The 21,358-nt window shown below is 40.4% G+C and overlaps 1 protein-coding gene across 3 annotated transcripts in view; it reads left to right on the top strand.

Annotated features, from left to right (window-relative positions):
- LRRC8C (leucine rich repeat containing 8 VRAC subunit C) overlaps positions 1-21,358 on the top strand; it is a 139,658-nt gene that overhangs the window by 100,722 nt on the left and 17,578 nt on the right. For all 3 annotated transcript variants that reach the window (XM_070405567.1, XM_070405566.1, XM_070405568.1), the window contains one exon: positions 4,865-5,006. In XM_070405567.1, coding sequence (XP_070261668.1) covers positions 4,869-5,006 — 138 coding nt within the window. In that variant the 5' untranslated portion in view covers positions 4,865-4,868. The remainder of the gene's footprint in view (positions 1-4,864; positions 5,007-21,358) is intronic.

Genomic DNA, 21,358 nt, shown 5'->3' on the forward strand with positions numbered 1-21,358 from the left:
ATAATGAAAGAAATCAAGTGTGGTTGTCACTGTAATGTATGACTTTCAGAGGTGCTGAAATGTGTGTAAGAAGGATACTAAACAGTTTTTAGTTAAGAACGCAAAAGGTCTATCATCCTCTTTTCAGTTTTGGAGTTTTTTATTCAACACTCCCTCCTTTTTTTGCATTAAAACTTATTCCAAAGATTACTGCTGTGCTAGATAATGACTTTGAGCCTTGTGATATGTTAAAACAATAAAATCTGTATGTACTTACATCTGTGTGTATATTATACATCTAACTACATTTATGTGTAGTATTTATGTTCATACATATATGAGCATGTACATACAAGGTGCACATAAACACACACACACACACACAAGAGGTTATGTACATTGAGTTGAGTGATAACACTAAAAGGCTATGTCATTTTGACCAGCTGTTTTTCTAACAAGTCTTGAAATCCATCTTAACTAGGCTGTGCCAATATTAGGAAGCAGTAGATAACCCTTACGTTTCTTATATTCTTAGTCTATTTTCCATGTTAAGAGAATGATGCCTGTGAAGACAATTCAGCCAAAGCCAATTCACCTCACCTGTAATGAATGCCCAGGATTTTTTCAAGGAGAGCTATAGATAAAGGAACATGAACCTCTACCTTAGTGGTTCTCAAAGTGTGGTTCATGGAACCCTGGTAGCCTAAACCTTTTTAAGGGGTCCACAAGGTCAAAATTATTATTTTTTAATTCTCATCTGAAGATATGTTTTATTGATTTTTAGAGAGAGAGGTAGGGAGAGAAAGAAACATTGATCGGTTCTTCCCCCTCAACCTAGGTATGTGCCCTAGGAATCAAACCCACAACTTTTTGGTGTATGCGATGATGTCCTAACCAACTGAACCACCCAGGAGGGGCCCAAATTATTTTTTAATGCTAAGAGGTTTTTTGCCTTTTTCACTGGTGGTACAAAAGCGATGGTGGGTGAGGTGTCTTAGCATGAATCAAAATAGAGGCACCAGACTGTACTATAGAGATTGTATTCTTCATTTGCACGCACTGCTTTTAAAAAATGGCCAGTTTTATGTAATGTCCTCATTGCAGCAGTAAAATTACGATTTTAATAACTCTCAACCCTTGGCTGCATATTGTATTAATACCCTGTGGTGAGGGTGAAGAACATATAAAATAAGTATAATGCATGTCTCAAGAGAAAGTCCTTACTTGAGTTGAAAGTTGAATTAGCTCCTTTATCATATTACACCATTTTTACTTGAATAAAACAAATGATTATTCAGACTTCAGTATGTGGAAGACATTTTTTCAAAATGAACAAAATGACACTTTAAAAAGAACAACTGATATATCAGTTATACGTGCTGCCAGAAATGAAATTCAGACTTTCAAATGATGATTAAAATTTTGGAAATCTTATACTCACCACTAGGAGTTTGACAGCTTTGCATTACTTAAAAGCGTTTCTGATGAAAGTAGTGGTGATATTAATGAATATGATTTTTTTTAATCCTCACCCAATTATATTTTTTCCATTGATTGTTTTTTTAAAGAGAAAGTGGAGGGGATGTAGGAAGGGAAAAGAGAGACAAACATCAATGTGAGAGACACATCGATTGGTTCCCTCTCACACGCTCCCCTACCAGGAACAGGGATCAAACCTACAACCAGGGTACGTTCCCTTGACCAGGAATCAAAACTGCAACCCTTCAGCCCACGGGCAGATATTCCAACCACTGATCAAACTTGCCAGGGCATGAACATGAATTTTAATATAATTTGTAAACATTTGGAAGAGCTACATAACTCAGCGATCTAATATTCTCCAGATGACCAATGCATATTGTTAAAAATCATGCATAGGTAAAAGATCAATTCAAAGTTCAAGATAGGTGACTGAGTTTTAATATCAAGAGTTTGAAAAGTTGATAGTTTTCAGATTCCATATTGCAGCTAACCAAGTCAGTTTGATATGTATCAAAAATTAATATCCACAATTATATGAAAAGGCTATGAAGGTACTTCTCCCTTTTCCAAACACGTATCTGATTCATAAATTTTAATCAAGACAACATATTTCAACAAATTGAATGCAGAAGCAGCTATGAAGACCCAGTTATCTTCTATTAAGCCAGATGTTAAAGAGATTTGCAAAAATGTAAAACAAGCCCTAACTGGTTTGGCTCAGTGGATAGAGCGTTGGCCTACGGACTGAAGGGTCCCGGGTTCAATTCCAGTCAAAGGCATGTACCTTGGTTGTGGGCACATCCCCAGTGGGGGTGTGCAGGAGGCAGCTGATCAATGTTTCTCTCTCATCGGTGTTTCTGATTCTCTATCCCTCTTCCTTCCTCTCTGTAAAAATCAATAAAATATATATTTTTTTAAAAACGTAAAACAATGCCATTCTTATTTTTTGTTTTATAGAATATAATTATTTTTATAGCATATTTTATGTTACCATGAAATGGGTTTATTATTTTAAATGAATGAATATTTTTTTTAATTTCTTGGTTTTAACTTCTAATATGATAAATGTTGATAAGTACAGCCCATATTTTAAAAAATGCTCTTTGAGCACCCCATCTATTTTAGAATGTGAAGGAGTCCTGAGATCAGAAAGTTTGGGGGTTTTTTGTTTTGTTTTGTTTTGTTTTGTTTTTGTTATTTCTCACCCAAGGATATTTTTCCATTGATTTTTAAAAGAGTGGAAGAGAGGGATGGAGGGGGAAAGTGAGAGAAACATCATCGATTGATTGCCTCCTGCAAAAGTCCCAACCAGGCTGGGTATTGAACCTGAAACCCAGGTACATGCCCTTGACCAGGAATTGAACCTGTGACCCTTGGTGTGATAGCCGACACTCTAACCACCAGCCAGGACAAGATTGAAAAGTTTGAGAACCAGTTCTTTACATAGGTGCATTTCATTCCTGAAATTGCTCCCCACTTCAAAGATCAAGCCCAAATCCTTCCAAGGTGTTCAGCAACCTATCATGAAGGACACAGCAACCAAATCTATCAAAGAAGGTGGACTAGAGCACGGGTACTGAACTTGTCACTGCAGCAGAGTAGGGCCACCCCAGATCTGATTTGGACAAGCGTTGCTCCATGAACAAGCATCCGAATTCACTTATTTATTTACTCGACAGACAGTGTTCAGGGCTTCTTGTGCGCAGGCGCTGCAGTGAGTGATGCGGATGTGAAATAGAAGAAGACGATAGCTTCTGAAGCAAGCTTGGAAATTAAGATGAGTTGGTGTCTGTCTGTGACTACTGCTGGAACAACCATGACTTGAAACATTCGAGGCAGTGAGATTGCATGGATTCATTTAGAAAAGAGGTCATGAGGTGTCAGAAAAATCAAACTTTGAGCTAGTTTGGAATTTTAATGGCACTAAGAATACACATTTATTTAGCTTGCGTGGCTTACCTACAACATGTTTTGGAGAATGCATGTGTGTAACATAGGTTCTGCCTTCAAATAGCTTGCAGCCTATTGTTAGTAACAAAATGGAGTTAAGAAAGTTGTGTTTTGGTAAAATAAGGAAGTCATATCAAATGCCCAGATGCCAAGTAGATAGGTCTTAGGTGAGAGCTGCACCAAGCAGCTGAATTTTCAACACTGTATTAAGAAACAAATCCAAGAGGAAGACATATTGCTGCTTAAGAAAAGGTCAGATAAAGCAGCAAGACAGAATGGGTAACATTATAATGGTTTCCAAAGATAACCACCAGTAAATTCAAAGAACAGTGGCTTTTCTTTGCGCTGTTTATTGTACAGCCTTTAATTCGGCATTAGGGAAGAGAGTTCCAGGAAACAAAGAAGGCTTGGGAGAATAAGCACTAAATGTAGCCTTTCCCCTGCTCTTAATTGGACTCTAATAACCAGGACAAATGTAGTAGTGAGCTAGATTATTGGATCCAACGATGGCAAAAGTGTGAAAAATTTCCTTTTAGTCCTCCTTGGCCACTCTTTCTTGTTGCCATAAGGTAAGGAAAGAATATTCCTTCTCATAGTAGCAGAATGAGTAGCTTCAAGTCCTGGATCTTAATAAAAGCAGTGGGACTGAGCGCTGAGAAAGGATGCGGCCGATTCCCCTTTTCCCAGAGTCTCCAGTGCAGCCTATTCATTTATCTTCTGTCATTTAGATAGAGGTAAGTGTTTTCAGGACCAACTGATTTCTCAGAAGAGATAAAGGATAAGTTTGAGGCTCACAGTAAAATGTGATAAGTACAGGAAATAGAAAAAGGTATCAAGTCAAAAGAACAGGGACCAAAAGGAGGGGAGGGGCTTGCAACAAAATGAAGATCACCCCAGTCCCCCTCTGCCCCTACCACCACCATCAATGAAAATCTTCCCTCTTACAAGACAAGGACCGTATGGCAAAGTTGTTTGCCTTCCCCAAGGAGCAAGCAAAATACTTTACATGTAGGGCGCAGTAGAGAATGAACACAAACCAATGCTGAGATGACACTTATAAAATAGTTTAAAGCAACAACCCAAAATGGTAAGATTAATAGCAAAAATATCTCTAAGGCTAGGCTCTGCTTTCTCTGGTGCCCTCTTGTTCTGTTTAAGAGAGAATCCAGGAAATAATGGATTCTGATACTGCTCTGCCATGGACTGTCTGGTCCATGTAGAGCCAAAGGGAACCAGCTTACTGGACAGTAGTGAGTGAAGGAACTTGTCTTTTTCCTGCGAGGCTCCTTATTTTAGTCAATGACTTATGAAAACACCAACGTGCCGTGATCACTACTATTGTAACTCAGATCACTATTTCTGGAGGGTTGAAGCAGCATCTTGAATGTTGTTAACAATGGAGTATGTTGTGCATGCAGATCAATGAGTTCACCAGTAATCTCTCCTTTCTCAGAAACATGATTCCCGTGACAGAGTTCCGGCAGTTCTCTGAGCAGCAGCCTGCCTTCCGGGTGCTGAAGCCGTGGTGGGATGTGTTCACCGATTACCTCTCCGTGGCCATGCTGATGATCGGGGTGTTTGGTTGTACTTTACAGGTAGGTGCCTAGACTCATGTCAGATGGAGCCACAGCAAGATGGTCATTGAAACCCTTACAAGAGCTGGCTCTGTGATTTTCACCAAGTAAATGTTAGTTGCTCTTCAGTCCTTGTGGATGATGCTTATAATCATGGCAGGGACCCTGAAGCCCTGATTTACTGGACTTGCCTAATAAGGTAAATATGGTACTCGTAAGGTTTCACTGGGCCCAAACAGAAGTAAGGGGAGTCAAATAGTATTTGATGTCACTAACATTAAAGGAAGTCCTTTATCTTTCAAAGTTGGCTTTATGGTAAAATATAGCATGTATAGCCACAGCGCCATTTATATTGTCAAAATGGAGCTCTTTTCTTTACCTCTTCACTAACCCCTGATAATATTTTCTGGAAGAACATTTTTATGAGATATCATTATTAATTTTATCCATTGTTTAGTTTTGAATTAAAAGGTAGCCCAATCAAAATTTATTCTATATAGATGCTATGTATTCATATACTGAATCCAGGTAATTTTTGTATGCCTACTATGTGCCAGGCACTGTACTTTGAGGGTGTATATATATATATATATATATGTGTGTGTGTGTGTGTGTGTGTGTGTGTGTATTATATATATATATATATAGAGAGAGAGAGAGAGAGAGAGTTTATTTGGGGGGGGGGGGGGTAAAACTGAATAAACCGGCAATCAGGAAAGGTTGTGTTATACTATGATGGATGTATCCATAAGCAATAAGGGAGTGCAGAGGAGGAGTGCTTGGCTTGGGAACAAGAGAATAGGGGGTGGTTGTATTAAAATTTAGACAACCAGCTGAAGTTAGGGAGAGGGAGATGAGGGTGGAGAGGGTGCCAGGAAGAGGAAGGGAAGTTCTAAGTCATGGACGTGAGAAAGAACAGGGCAACTTCAGGAAATTCAGTGAGTGTCATCAGCATGAGAGTTGAAGCCATGCCCGTGAATGGAATCACTCAAGGGGAACTGGCCAGTGAGATGTTGTTAGTGATAACATTAAAGAGTGATTGAAGGAAAAAGGGTGCATCTGAAGAAGACTAAGAAGGGGCAGCTGTAAGAATGGGTGGAAACGGGAGGAGGGGCTCAGAAGTCAAAGGCAGGTGTGGTTAATGATGGCAGGCAGTACAACTAGTTCATGGACTACAGAGAGAAAAGTAGCAACTAGGCCAGCCATGGGCAAACTACGGCCCTCGGGCCGGATCCAGCCCGTTTGAAATGAATAAAACTAAAAAAAAAAAAAAAAAAAGACCATACCCTTTTATGTAATGATGTTTACTTTGAATTTATATTAGTTCACACAAACACTCCATCCATGCTTTTGTTCCGGCCCTCTGGTCCAGTTTAAGAACCCATTGTGGCCCTCGAGTCAAAAACCTGAACTAGGCCACCCCTGAACTAGGCCATTAGAAATCTTAGTTTCAGTGGGTGGATGGAAGTTAAAGTAAAGGCTGGGGCGAGGTACTTCAGAATCCCTTCACCGTTTGCATCCAGAAGTACAACTTGGCAGTTACAGAATAGTCACAGGGATGTAGATTATAGCATAGGAAATATTGTCAGTAATACTGTAATAACTCTGTACAGTGCCAGTTGGGTACTTGAAATATCGGGGGAACACTTTGTCAAGGTATACGATTGCCTAACCCCTCTGCTGTACACCTGAAACCAGTACAAAATAATATTGAATATAAACTGTAATTGAAAACAAAAGGCTGTGGGGTAGATGTGACTTTCAGGTAAAACAGCTGAGAGGAAGAGAGGTTTGGAAGATAGAAAAGTAGAAGTGGTGCAGAGTAAAAATAAAGGCCTTTTTAAAGCTGATTTTAACTCTAGTTAACACGTAGTGCTTCCTCTGTGTCAGGCATTATTCTGAACATGTTACATATGTTTTAACTCATTCATCCTCATGGCAACCCTAAGACGGAGGTACTGTTATTATCCCCATTTACAAATGAGACAGCTCAGGCACAGAGCGTTTTGGGCATCCTCCCAAGGTGGGTGGCAAAGCCCTTATCAAACCCAGACAGTTTGGCCCCAACTTTCCTGTTCTTAATCCCTAACATCGTGCTACCTTTTACTTGGCTGCAAAAATGTTGCCCTTTCCCTTTCTCCAAAAAAAAAAAAGAAAAAAAAAAGAGCAATGAAAACCTAGAGTTTGAAAGAGAGGAAAGGCATAAATTTATCTATAAACAAAACAAATAGTTGTTGAAGAACCTACTGTGTGCCAGGCACTGTTCTAAGAGCCAAGAATTATCAATACAGGCGGAAAAAAAATAAAAGAATGTCCCAACCTTAGAGAACTTACATTCTATGGAAAAAACCAGCAGCAGAAGGAAAATCAATTAGTAAATAACATATGTTATAAGGTAATAAGGGCAATGGAAAAAAATCGAACATACGAGGACTGTAGGAGGTCCCAGCAGCTGAGATTAGGTGTTGCAATTCTCAAATAGGCTGACCTGAAGGGGACTTAGACCAAGGAATTGCAGGAGGTGCAGGAGCAGGCCATGCAGATGTCCGGGGAGGAGCCTTCCAGGCAGAGGGAACAGCAAGAGCAAGGAACACATAGGCAGAGGGTTCACACAAGACCCCTCTGTGGGAGAATTTGACATTTACTTTCTCAGCTTGCTAACACTGTGTTTCTGGAGACCTGATAAAGGTAGAATGTTAGTGTTACTAAGCAACATTGTTTATGATGTAAGTGACTGCTGATTGGTCAACAGCAGCTGGGCTGGTAGGAAGCCATAGCATAGAACTTCCATGATTGTGGTGACATTAGTAACTAGGCATGTCCTTTGACACGTGGAAGAGGTATCTATTGGGTTACAAGAGATGTGGGCTCCTTTGGAACATAAGGCTTTTAAGCCAGGGTAAATCCAGACTCTGCCTACAGTGGACGTCTTTTCCTTGCACCTGGGATGATCCAGGAAGGAGAGGCTCAGGAAGAGCCTAGCTCCTGGCCAGCAGCGTGGACCACTATATAGACAGTGACAAGATCCCCCAAAGGGGGAAGCCTGATGTCACCTTGCCGGCAAGCTGTGACTCCATCCTCTACCTTTCTAAGTGATTCTGGTGCTGAGGGAGGTTTGTGATAGTCTTGTAAGTCTGAATGTGGAGATAAACATAGAAAGACCCCAGGTGATGTTATAGGCCTGAAGCAGGGGCATCCCTGACATGTTGAAGGAAAAGCCAGGAGGCCAGAGAAGAGTGCATGAGTGGAGGAGAAGAATGAAGTCCGGAGAAGCCTTGGAGTCTTTATAAAGGTTTTGGCTTTGCCCTGAGTGAGATGGGACATGTTTGGAGGAATCTGAGCAGAAGGTAGTCAGTATGTGACTTAGGTTTGAACAAGACCCTTCTGGGTGCTGAGAGTGCAGTGCGGCGGCAAGGACAGAAGCGGGATTATTTAGAAGGCCACCACAATGAACCAGGCAAGACATGAAGCAGATGGCTTGGACCAGGATTAAAGTAGTGGTTCTGGATATATTTTAAAAGAAAATCACTAAAATTTGTTGAAAGATGGAATGTGAGGTATGAGAGAAAACGAGAAATAAAAAATGACTCTAACAGTGGTTAGGTCTGAGCAACTGGAAAAAGTTTTAAACATGTTAAGTTAGAGATATGTGTTAGCTCCCCAAGTAGAAATGTTAAATAGGCAGTTGGATACAAGACACAGGAGATCAGGGAAGTGAAGAGCGATCATCTCAGGAGGAAGGAGGTGATGGAACCAGGCTGGAGGATCATCCTTGACTTGGTCGAGGGAGCACCTTCCACCAACATGGGAATGGTGGGTATAGGTGCATTTTATTGGGGCAGAGGGAGGAGAGAGGCAGAGAGAGACGGGCGTGTATGTCTCACGGCTTCTGTGGAGTAGAAAGTGGCACATGTGCTGAGAGGTTGAGGGTAAGGAAGACAGGACGTGGCAACAAGGAAGGGAGCAGAGTAGGATCCTTAAGGAGAAGGGCAAAGATTTGGAATGGCCAGTTTGGGAAACAGAGGGAGGTGACACAGAGCAGCAGGAAGACTGCACATCCGCCTTCCTTTGTCATTGTACCCAGCACCCAGCACCGCCACAAACATGAGGTTCGCTTCTCTGTGTACATAGTCCATGGCAGGAGGAAATGCAGAAAAGAGAAACCTCACAGGAAATCTTTAAGAGCTAGTAGTGAACTTGGAAAAAATGAACACAAAAGGAGAGCATGTGCCTATGAAAATATCTGTAATGAACATCACTTGGGAAGTGTGCTGCAGTGACTGCAGGAGGGGATTCCAGCACAACTTCAGCATCTTTCCTGGCCCACAGTCAGAATCACCTCCCCAGGCCCAGCCCCCATCGTGGGTCTCTGCTGTACAGAAGCTCTTCTCTCGCTCCACTTAGCACCCTACTCTGCACCACCCCCACCACCACCACCCACATTCTTTGCCCACTCCTCAGGCACATAACCTAACCTGGGCCCGTCACACATAGGCCTATTTCACCCTTCCAGCCTTTCAAAAGAAAATGGAGGCAGCTGACTGTGTACAGGAAATGTAGTCTGAGATGTCAGGGTTCTGAAAAGAGACTGAGATGCCCCAAAGGAATGTTGCATCAGAATATGAAGACCACCAGGCTCAGCACATTTATGGGGTGGACCATCTTATTCAACATATCTCTGAGCACCAGTGATATAGCAGGCATTGTGTGGGGCTACAGACACTGAAAGAGAAATACCGTGCAGCCCCTGCCATCAGGTTACTAATAGTCTAAAGAGCATAGAAATGCATAAGCAATGTCATTCGGTGTATAAGCTCCTTTAGAACCTTAAATATGACACTATCATCTCAGCTACTGGGAGTTAGAGACTTGAGGAGGTAAAAATTGAACCTAGTCTCAAAGAATGAGTATACAAAATTAAATATATATTTTACAAATCATATTTCTTTTTTTAAAAAATATTTTTATTGATTTCAGAGAGAAAGGGAGAGAGAGAGAAACATCAATGATGAGAGATAATCATTGATTGGCTGCCTCCCACACTGGGGATCGAGCCCGCAACCTGGCATGTGCCCTGACCAGGAATTGAACCGTGACCTCCTGGTTCATAGGTAAATGCTCAACCACTGAGCCACACCGGCCGGGCTTAAATATATATTTTAGAAAGAGGAATGGAAGAAAAAAGTCAGTGGAATCATGTCACAAAGCCCTGTAGTGTGATTGTGTCACAAAGCCCTCATTAATTGGCGCAGATGGCATTTAGGGGCATTTCCTCACACAGCCCGTCCTATCCAGAGTGCTAATAGCGCTTGCATTGAGTGACATTGGTAAAGACCCTGTGCTAGGACCTATGTGTGCTTTAGCTCCCAGAATGAACCTGTAGAAGAAGATAGTTCTGAAGCATAAAAGGTTCCTTCCGTAACTTGCCCCAGAGCCAAGAGGGAAGCAGCGACGGTTCAGATCTCAGGATGATTTTGTAGCATGTGTCTTTCACCCCTGTGCTAACTGGTATGGGAAACAGTGGGGCCTTGACTTACGAGTGTCCTGACTAACGAGTTTTTCGAGATACAAGCCGTCTCTCGGCCGATTTTTTGCTTTGAGTTGCGAGCCAAAATTCGGGTTATGAGCCAGCTTCAGATACCCCACCGCTAGTTGGCGCAGCGAACGTCACAGTGAACGCCACAACATCAGCCCAGCATCACATGTCTCACTTGTTCACTTTTTGATTTGACATATGAGTAATTTGAGTTACGAGCTCCATCACGGAACGAATTAAACTCGTAAGTCAAGGCCCCACTGTATTATGGAACTATTACAGTTGTACAGATTGTGTGGCCAACTGGGGGCTTGTAAAACAGGATTTTAAATATAAAAACAAATGCAAATGACTAAGGGTTTAAAATAGAAAGTTATAAAAAGAGTGACTTTTCTGTTTGACAGTTTAGATTTTTTTAAAAAATTATTTGCCTGCTATAAAAAAGAATAACTTTCAAGCTATATAAACATATTTTTAAAAAAGGAAATATGTTGCAAATTACTAAAGGAAGTAAAACCAACCAGTATCCATATAACAAGTGAATATTCCTTAGGAAAATGTAAGTTCTTATTTTAGCCCTACTGTGATAATTGACTTATGACTGATAACTTCATAAATAAAGGTTCTCTGTGATGCTCAAATATTTTTCCTGTTTACAAGGTGATATTACAATCTATCTATATAAAAGCCTAAGCAACCATTACAACCAGTCAACCGCTCAACTGGTCACTATGATGCGCACTGACCACCAGGGGGCAGTCGCTCAATGCAAGAGCTGCCCTCTGGTGGTAAATGCTCTCCCATAGTGGGAGCACAGCCCAGCCAGAAGCCAGCAGTAGGCGCAGTGGGCCCGGGCGTTGCAGGAGCAGCCAGGCTTGGGCTCCTTCCCGGCCGCCTGCCACTTCAGGCCCTGCTATATCCCTCGGGGATCAGGCCAAAACCAGTAGTCTGACATCCCCCAAGGGGTCCCGGGTTATGAGAGGGTGCAGGCCAGGCTGAGGGACCCCACCGGTGCACGAATTTGATTTTCCCTTTATAAAGTGAAAATGTAATCATTGTTTCTGATCTTATTTATACAACAAATTAATTCTTAGGGTTTGAAACCAGGACAAATCAAATCTCAGGTAGGGTGAGAAGAGCATAGATTGGTGATAAAATAGTAATCCAGTAACTTTTTGATTGTTTTCTAAATCAGCAGTCGCCAACCGGTGGTCCTCGGACCACTGGTGGTCCATGAGGTCCGAAAAGTTGGCGACCACTATTCTAAATGACTTCTTCCAATGGCAAATAATAGTTGATTCTCTCTCTGTTTACTCCTAAAAGATTATGTTCCTAAAGATTTAACACTACACAGCTTTGAAAATACTGGGGGAAAGAGGAAGTTATTATTTGCCAATACAGTGTTGATTTTTTTCTTGCCCTGATGTAAAAGAATTAGAATCCACACTCTTGTCTCACTCATCTGACAAGTATTTGTTCATTTCTGAGCAAGTAGCTATTTTCAAGGCTGCCATGGAATAAGAGCGCATACTATAAAGAGCACTGCTTAGATTACATCTGCCCACATAAGAAACAAATATAAACTCATTGTAAAGCAAGCGAGTGCGTGTAGTATCCTATTCCGGTACAGTCATACACCCTCAAGGACCAATCGTGTAAACACCCAACGCTGTGCTATAAACAACACTATTCAAAAACTCAACACACTTAATAAAATAGACCAAATCCTCAAAGGTCAACACATTGCCTCCTGGAAAAATAAGATTGCTTTAGATCTCTGCTCAGTTACTCAGGTTATCTTATTAATACCAAATCCAAAACAGCCCACAGGCAGGTCATTACCAAATATAGAGTTAGCAGTTAGAAACCAGAAACAGGAACTGGAAGATACAAGCCCCCTGGAAGCCCTAGGGGACTGCTCTGTGACTATTACACAGGAAAGACATTTCCTGCTTTCTGAATTGTGTGTGTGTGTGTGTCGGGGGGGAGTGTTGAAGGGAGGTGGAGAGAATGATTTCAATGGCTTGAAACCACCTACAAAAAGTCCCTGCAGACTTAACCCCATCACCAGGAGCAAACTGGCTGAAGTTAACTTCTGCTTCTCTGAGTTGGAGCCAATAGTGCCAACTCCATGGCCAATGGCCTTCAGGAGAAAATGCTCACAAACAGTTCACTGGAAACTGTAGTTGGTAAATAATAGAGACGCCAGAGTGATTTCAGAGGAGCTCACTTTGATAATGTGCCCTGAATTTTTGCTTCTGTCTCCCTCCCCCTCCTCTGTCCCACACTGTCTGGATCTAGTATACCTTTCTCTTTTGCTCACTCTCAATTTAGAGATCGAAGCTCAGAAATTCATACTTAGATTGGCCTATTGTTAAAGGTGAAACTCAGAGCACAGATGAAATCGCTGACAGCACTAATGGGTAGCCTTATAATGAAGACCTCCTCTATGTTAGAGTATCTGTATACGCACATGCCACCCACCATTCTACTTGGGTGTTTGGAGAATATGAAACGAAAGTCATTTGTTGGTGAAAATAATTTTAAAGAACAGCCTTTCTCACATCTGTAGGGATAGTGGTGGATATTTTAAGAGAAAAACACTGTTTCAAAATCCCTGTTACATCTAGAAACAAAAATATGCCTTAGTTAGGAAGTCTTGTCATGGTGGTTTATTCAAACTGATACTTTTCATTTTCCCTAGAACTTTACCTCTTGTCATCTGTCACCTTGACAATTTAATGTGCAGTGCATGCCTGGCCGCAAGAATAATGTACGAGTGCCTTTCACCTCACCCTCTTGGGTTTAACACAGGGCATGAATCTGAATGCCTTTTTTAGATCTTCTGATGCCACCCAATGCCAATCAGTGGATGAGGGGCATTTCCTTTGATCTCACTGTTATGGATGGTTATGATCATGTTGCCTATTGATTAATGATACATCTTTTCCCCTCAACAAATTATTGACAGAGCACTGGGTTTTTCCTATAAGAAGCAAGTGAGATTTACCAGATACAGTGGGGCCTGGACTTACTAGTTTAATTCGTTCGGAGACCGAGCTCGTTAAGGAGCTCGTTAACTCTCTCGTTAACTCAAATTACTCTATCAACTCAATGCAAAAAATCCGAGAGACAGCTGGTATCTCAAAAAACTTGTTAATCGGGACACTGGTAAGCCAAGGCCCCACTGTATTTACTCTCTGGAGTTGATCTGTGGGTGTAAATCACCGAAACCTGTGTTTAAAGGTCTCTATTAAGTGGGTTTGCTGTGATATGGACGCGATGATCTTGTGTTTCAAATCTGAGCCCTGGACTTGGTGGTGCTCCCCAACCCCCTGACCCTGTCAGGCAAACAGATCCGCTCTTCCTCTTCTGCCCTCACTCGGTTCCTCTCACAGTCCTCTCTTTCTCGTTTCACTGAGAACATCTGACTCCTCTCAGTCACCACACAAAGGCCCTGTGGTAAGGATTCGGCCAACCTCGGGACAACATTTTTATTGCAAAGCTGGGAAGCTTCTAGGTTATGTCTGGAGTCTTCTCTTTAACATAAAGAGTGCTGTTCCTTCTTCCACTATGCTACTGTTTTCCTTTATAAACGCCTGCATTTTTATGTTTATTTTATAATGCCTACTGTTGGGGAACACCTAGTTTTATATAACAAAAACAAAATTAATTCAGTGTTTGTTTTGTATCCTCTTTTCAAAATATGAAATAAAATATTCCCAATGAGAAAGATACATGACAACTAAGAGATATGTAACAAAAAATAAGATACCATTCAAAATAACAATAAAAATGATTAAATATCTAGATATTAAGCTAACCAAGAATACATAAGAACTCCATAGAAAACTTTTAAAATGTCTAATAAATGACATGTAAAACAATTTGGATAAATGGAAAGATATTGTATGTCTTTGGATGGCACAGACTTGATATTATAAAGATGTCCAATCCCCACAAATTATATTATGAATTAAAAGCAATATTTACAAAATTCAGACTTGATTTTTTGAGAAATTTTATAATCATATCAAAATTTATATGAAGAGTACTCACTTGTGGTAATGGGGAATAGAATGGCATAAGGGGGTGGATGAAAAGAAAGGGGAGGGAAGGGGAGGGGAGGGGAGGAAAAAAGGAGAGGGAGAACGGAACTGATTTACTATGCATTGAGTAACATAGATAATTCAACCCTCCACTCTTGAGGTCCCCCTCTCCCTACCCACCCACCCCCACACACACACACCACCCTGACTATATAAACTAATTTCTTCAAGTTTTGTTTACAGACTCTGAGTCAGATGCTCCATCTAAATCCTATTCGTTTCTTCAACTGTAAACTTCTAAATCTCTATGCAAATATTTCTTTTGTATTTCATAAGAGGGAAATTTAACTCTAAATTTCATAATTATGGAAAATCATTAGCTTTAAGACATCTAATCCTTTTATTTCAAAAACAAAAATTTGTTGGCAAATTACCTCTAATTGATATAAACTCCATAAGGCTAAGCTTTATCAGTAGGATTTACTCCTGTATTCCCAGAACCAAGAACAGTATCAGGCACATATAGGAGCTCACCAGAATTTGTTCTGTGGAATAAAGGGGGTGAGGGAGTGGGAAGTGTAGATGAGACATTTTTGCCATGTGCTAATGTACAGTGACCATCTAATGGCCTTAGAAGGGGGCTGAGACCTTTGAATAACTATGTGCATTTTTTAGTATTTTACACCATAACCAAAGTCATTGTGAGCAGCAGAAGAGAGAGACCAAAGACCCTTACTAGAGGCCCGGGTGAAGGTATTCTTAGCCTAAAATTGAGAAGATTGAAGGGAACATGAGAACAGACAGCAGATACCTGAAGGCTGTTCCTGGAGATGCCCTTTCAGAGACCGAATGCCCTGGTGAGGAGGAGGCTGCAAGGAGAATCCATGTGTCATGAGAACCATGTTCATTTGTTCTTTACATATAATAAATAGTTCTTGGCAGTGCAGTTAGGCCATGATAAAAATGGCAAGATCCTGCCAAAAAATAACCAGCTACAATGTCAGATATAAGTGCTTTGAGAAAAATAAAGCCATGTAAGGGAGAGAGTGACAGAGGTCCTCTTTAAATAGGGGGTCAAGGAAGTTCTCTTGGAAGAGGTGACATTAGAGCAGAACTAAAGGACCTGAGAGAGGGGGGGGTCTGTGGGTACCTGGAAGAAGAACATTCCAGGCAAAGGAAACGGAAGAGGCCAGTGTGGCAGGTACAGAAGGAACACGGGGGGGGGGGGGGGGGGGGGGGGGGGGGGGGGGGCGGGGCGGGGCGGGGAGTGGCCCCTTTCAGTTTTTTCTTGCTTGGATCTACTTTGTTAGGCTTGACATCATTGACCCAAATTGAGTATCACCACTAATGCTTTGGAGCACTCGTGCTTCCACAAATATCAGGTGTCTTAGAGTTAAGCTTCCAGCTTTCAATATTATGACTTGTCAAAGTTAGGACAAAAGACTTAATCCTACAGTGTTTGGAACCTGGGACCTAGGGACTGCCAAAGCAATTAGCATTACCTCTTTGTTGACAGTTAATTGGCCACAGTGTGGCAGAAAATGTTAAGAGCATATATCATTGCCACTACAGGACTTTAAGCTGCCAAATAGGCAGGATTTATATATATATGGTTCATCTTTATTCCTCTGCTTGTCTTAGACTGAACATGCACCCAACAAATGCGTTGAGTGAATTAATCCGCTCCAGCATCTCAAAGAAATCATCGTCTTATAATAAAAATAATTATGCTGCCCTTATTGGGTGGCTCATTAGGTTGGAGCATCGCCATACTCCAAAAAAGTTGCCGGTTCAATCCTCGGTCCGGGAGTGCACAGGAGGCAATTGATAAATGTTTCTCTCTCCCCCTTCCTCTCTCTCTCAAATCAATAAAAGCATATCCTCGAGTGAGGATTAAAAATAATTATCATGCAAATGCAATTTAAAACTGCATTATAAATGGATGGAGGAAAGTTTTATGTGAGGTAATTATAAAAGTCTAAAAAGCAGCCAGTAGCAAAATGATTTTTCTTTGATTAACCATAGCCTTCTGCAGATCATCATCCTTAGAATAATTAGCATAAATCCAGTGCCAAAGAAATGAGACAGGGCCTTATGTTTGTGCAGTAAACTTGGAGGAAAAGCCCTTTGAGGATGTGCTGTAATAGTGTGTTAATAAGAGATAAATCCTGAATTATATATGGTTATATGCCCTTATATGTTGGAAAACCATAGCTAAAATTTGTATAGAAAAAGAAATAATGCTGTTACGGCAAAGAAACGTAAAAAGCTACAGAAATTGAGGCACCTCATAAACCAAGTCATAGAGTTTTCTCAGTAAGACCTATGGAAGTATATGGGGTGAGGCAAAAAGTAGGTTTACAGTTGTTCATATGGTAAATAATACAATAATTTATAACTAATAATACAAGAATAAACTCTGTTTCATGTACTCACAACTATAAACCTACTTTTGCCCCACCCTATATTTTACAGAACTGAGAATTTGTTATGTTTTGGCCATATGTAGTTGTTTTATAATAAATTTTAGTCGACTGCCATGATGAGAAGCAGGTTGCCCTGACCCGATGACTGCCCTTTCATACGGATGCGGTGTGAAGCATATTGCCAGCATCCTGCAGTAAGCCCCATGATGAGTGGTGAAAAAAGGTCTATAACAGTGTTAGTGCTTGACTTTGTACCCGGGATTGGACTTTGATGAGCTGCCCTGACAATCTGAAAACCTCCATGTTGTTTTGTGGGAAAATGCTTCCTTCATTCTAAACAACCAATTTTCAAGTGAACTTGAAAATTGGTTGTTTATCAACTATTTCATATACTTCAGTCTTTAAAGGATTTTTAAAAATGTATTCAAGTTTAGTGGCTTTTTAGTAATGTTGATATTTTCATGATATTGGTTTATTCTAATTCATAAAGGTTGTAGTCCTGTGCTAGTTACATTTCTTTTAAAATATAAAAATAACAATTTCAAAAGTGGGAGAGAATTTAGAGGTGATCATGTTTAAGTTCCCATTCAATGTAAAAATCTCTTTTATAACATTCTTGACAGATTACTCTCTAGCTTCTGTTTGTATATATATGTGGATTAGGGAGAAGTGTTATGCTTAACTGCAAATTAATCAGTGCATATTTATTGAATTTGACTAGGTTCCCAGCACTGTGTTAGGCAATATGGGAATACAAAATAATTTAAGGTTTCATCTATGTTTCAAGGGAGCTTAAGAAACAGTTGGAGGGGCAAAATGATGAAAAGTCACTGGGTATATCCTTCTAAAACATAAGATAATTGCTGCAGTGTGTGTGTGTGTGAGAGAGAGAGAGAGAGAAAGAGAGAGAGAGAGAGAGAAAGAGAGATCATATTGTAATGACCAGATATTGCAATGGCTGCAAAGGAGGAAGAACAGTTAGGTCTACCTGGGGAAATCAATTTTCTCTATATTCTGTATAGGGTGGTTTAAATTATATTCGGGGGGGAGGGGGTGCATAATATGGTGTATTACAAAGAATAAAACTTTTTTTTTTTTTTAAATAAGACTTGTGAGGTAAAGTAAAATTTAAAAAAATGTCCATTTGGAAATTTCTAGCAAATAAAGACTTTCAATTTCTTTGATGTAATAGCACTTCCTATTTCTAGGAATAAAGGAATAAAAGCTTTTAAATGTACCCAGTGACTTTTCATCATGTAATAGCAAATTCAAAACATTAGCTTCCCTAAGAAGTAAACTATGCTGAGTGGCAGTGTTAGAGTAAGCTATTTTATAAACTGAGCTGACATCTCCCTACTCAAGGTAAGGTAGTCCTTCAGAGCTGGTGAGATTCTTTGCATTGATATCTAAAACTAAGGGTATGTAACCTTAAGTTCAAATATGTTAGCTTATGTTTTGGGATATTGATATTAACCTTTAAAATGTAGGTGTTAGATATTGGACTCAGAAAATACGTAATGTTAGCAATTCAGGAATTTACTCATGACTGTAATGCCAAATCTTCATACATCTGACTTAATCTGCTGACTACCAGGGACAGATGAATACTCTAATATCTCTCAAGAATGGCTGATTACTGCCCTAGCCAGTTTGGCTCAGTGGAGAGAGCGTCAGCCTGTGAACTGAAGGGTCCCGGGTTTGACTCCAATTAAGAGCATATGCCTGGGTTGTCGGCTAGGTCAGATGTGCAGTCAAGGGCGCATGCCTGGGTTGTCGGCTAGGTCAGGCATGCAGGAGGCAGCCAATCAATTATTCCCTCTCATCATTGATGTTTCTATCTCTCACTTCCTCTCTGAAATCAATAAAAATATATTTTAAAAAAAAGAAAATACATAATGCATGATCAAAAAACATTTCCTTCTAGATTACTTTGTGCATGATTATATTGATTAGTCACTTAATTTTATATTTTTAGAAATTCTGGACTATAAGCCACAAATTTTTTATCTAACAAATACACCATCAACTACATCATCATTTTACCTCGTAAGAGACCTCAGATGCTCACTGGAAATACAAAATCTGGGTTGATTTTTATAATTTCAGTTAGATCAAATAAGTTTAAAGAGAAAAGCTACATTTTTTCTCCAAAACTTCACACAGAAAACATGGACATATTATAATCATATTCGAGTTCAAGTGGCTGGGGCTCTCTGATATGATTGTAAGTAAAACACATGAATTTCTCCTGAGCTTCAGTTTTATTAAATGAGCAGGGTAGGCATTTCCATTTCACAGATTGAGTGTGATAAATAGGATGGCGAAGTATGACTTTTAGTCTCTTTAACTATATAGACTTCAAAAGTCTTGTCCTCGTTTGGGGCATTTCCAATACAGTCCTCATTGTGATTAGTTGCATCTCCGTCAAACAGAGTGAGAGAAGTCTAAGATCTAGGACCAGATGCCCCAGTTCTTCCTGCCCATCACTCCCTGCTTCCTTCTCTCAGAGGAATTTGTAGGAGCTATATAGACAGAGGACAAGAACATTTAATGACAGCTAAGCTCTGGCCCCAGACTTTGCTATCAATCTTCTGGTGACTCAGCCAGACTTCAGGTAAGCACTGAAGGCCTATGTGACCTGGACCAGAAGAAGATAGAGGGGCAGCTCAAGAAGCCTCCTCATCCTCCACCCCCGTCCCCCCCCCCCCCCCCCCCCCCCCTTGCACTTGAAAGCAAACAAAGGGGAACCCAGGCAAGGAAGAGTCAGAGGGAGGAGGGGAAAGGGAAGAGACAAGAGAGGAGGAGACTATTGATTGTCCCTAAGGCCAGGAGTAGAGCTTGTCTGAGCTGTTCTTATAGGGTATGATCCACTTCTAAGAGGCAGCTTCAGACCCAACATATCACACCAGCTTCCAGCTTCCAGGGATAAGAGAAATTTCCCATTGATGACTCCCAAGAGAAGCTCTGAAGAGAGAGTTCAACAGAGAGCCCCAGCCACTTGAACTCTAAACTTTAAACCCTATTAGCACCAAGGTTCAGTACTTTTCCTTTGACATTACCATCTCTGCCAGCCCACTTTCTCCTAGAAAGAAGGAGGAACAAAGAATAGTCTTGAGTTCTAACCAGAGATAAGTCAGGTAAAAGAAAATATCCATGCCGAAACTGGTTTGGCTCAGTGGATAGAGCGTCAGCCTGCAGACTGAAGGGTCCCAGGTTCGATTCTGGTCAAGGGCATGTACCTGGGTTGCGGGCACGTCCCCAGTGGGAGATGTGCAGGAGGCAGCTGATCAGTGTTTCTCATTGATGTTTCTGACTCTCTGTCCCTCTCCCTTCCTCTCTGTAGAAAATCAGTGAAAAATATGTTTAAAAAAAAAAAAGAAAAAATCCATAACTGAAGTTCGATCTATTTGCCTGGAATGTGTGGAACCTTTCTTATCCAAATTAATGGTATTTCTGGAGTCCAGATAGCTTAACTTCCACAAAGCACATGACTGAAAAATGAAACTGTCCTACCATCCAACGCATCTAAATGACTAAGAATTGTAATGACTCTTGTCTTACCTGCAATTCTTCTATGATGTCACAAGGTACAGCTCTTTCTCTCTCATAAGTGATACCATCTATTCCTTCACATAGATTGGACCACAGCCTGGCAGTTGACATCATTCATTGCTGAGCACTATAGCAAATTATTCTTTTGATTATTATAGTAAATTTCTAAAATAAATGATCATTTTTAAAAATATGCTTTCAGTCCAATTATGTATTGTTGTTGTTGTTATTTGGATTCTTCTGGTGTTTAGAATTCTGTAACTTTGTGCTGTTTGACATTGTGTGTGGATAGTCCGAAGGATTTATGTTTCTGTTTGGACTCTCCCAATTTTTTTTTTTTTTAATCTTCCTCCTACTCACAGATCTGTCAGTGAACTGCAGGGTGTCCCGATTTTAGTCAGTTGAGTACAGAACTAAGAGTTCAGTTCCTGATGGTGGATTCAAAAAGAGCTTTTCCTTCATTATCTCAAGAGCATAATTATAAATACTTCAAAATTTTCAAACAACTGAAACAAGTTGTCTCTCATGAATCATAAATTGTATGTTCCTAATGTTTATCTATAGTTCTTGTATATCCACTGAATTTTCTCACATGGTTTTGATTTTGAAATGAGTGCTTTGCACTTAAGTCTTAGATTGCCATGGGTTAGGTAATTCACTAGTCTACTTGGCTTATGGAAAACTGCGATGAAGCAAAATGAAAACAGTTTTGAATTGCATTCACTTCCTCATTTTTGTTAATTTTTTTTTTTCTAATTGCTTTTGTGTCATGGAGCAGCTTTCCTCAAAAAAAAAAAAAAGAAAGAAAGA

The sequence above is a fragment of the Myotis yumanensis genome, unplaced genomic scaffold (genome assembly GCF_028538775.1).
Source record: "Myotis yumanensis isolate MYYU_CA2020_CCGP unplaced genomic scaffold, mMyoYum1.0.hap1 SCAF_2, whole genome shotgun sequence".
In the NCBI taxonomy this organism is placed as follows: domain Eukaryota; kingdom Metazoa; phylum Chordata; class Mammalia; order Chiroptera; family Vespertilionidae; genus Myotis; species Myotis yumanensis.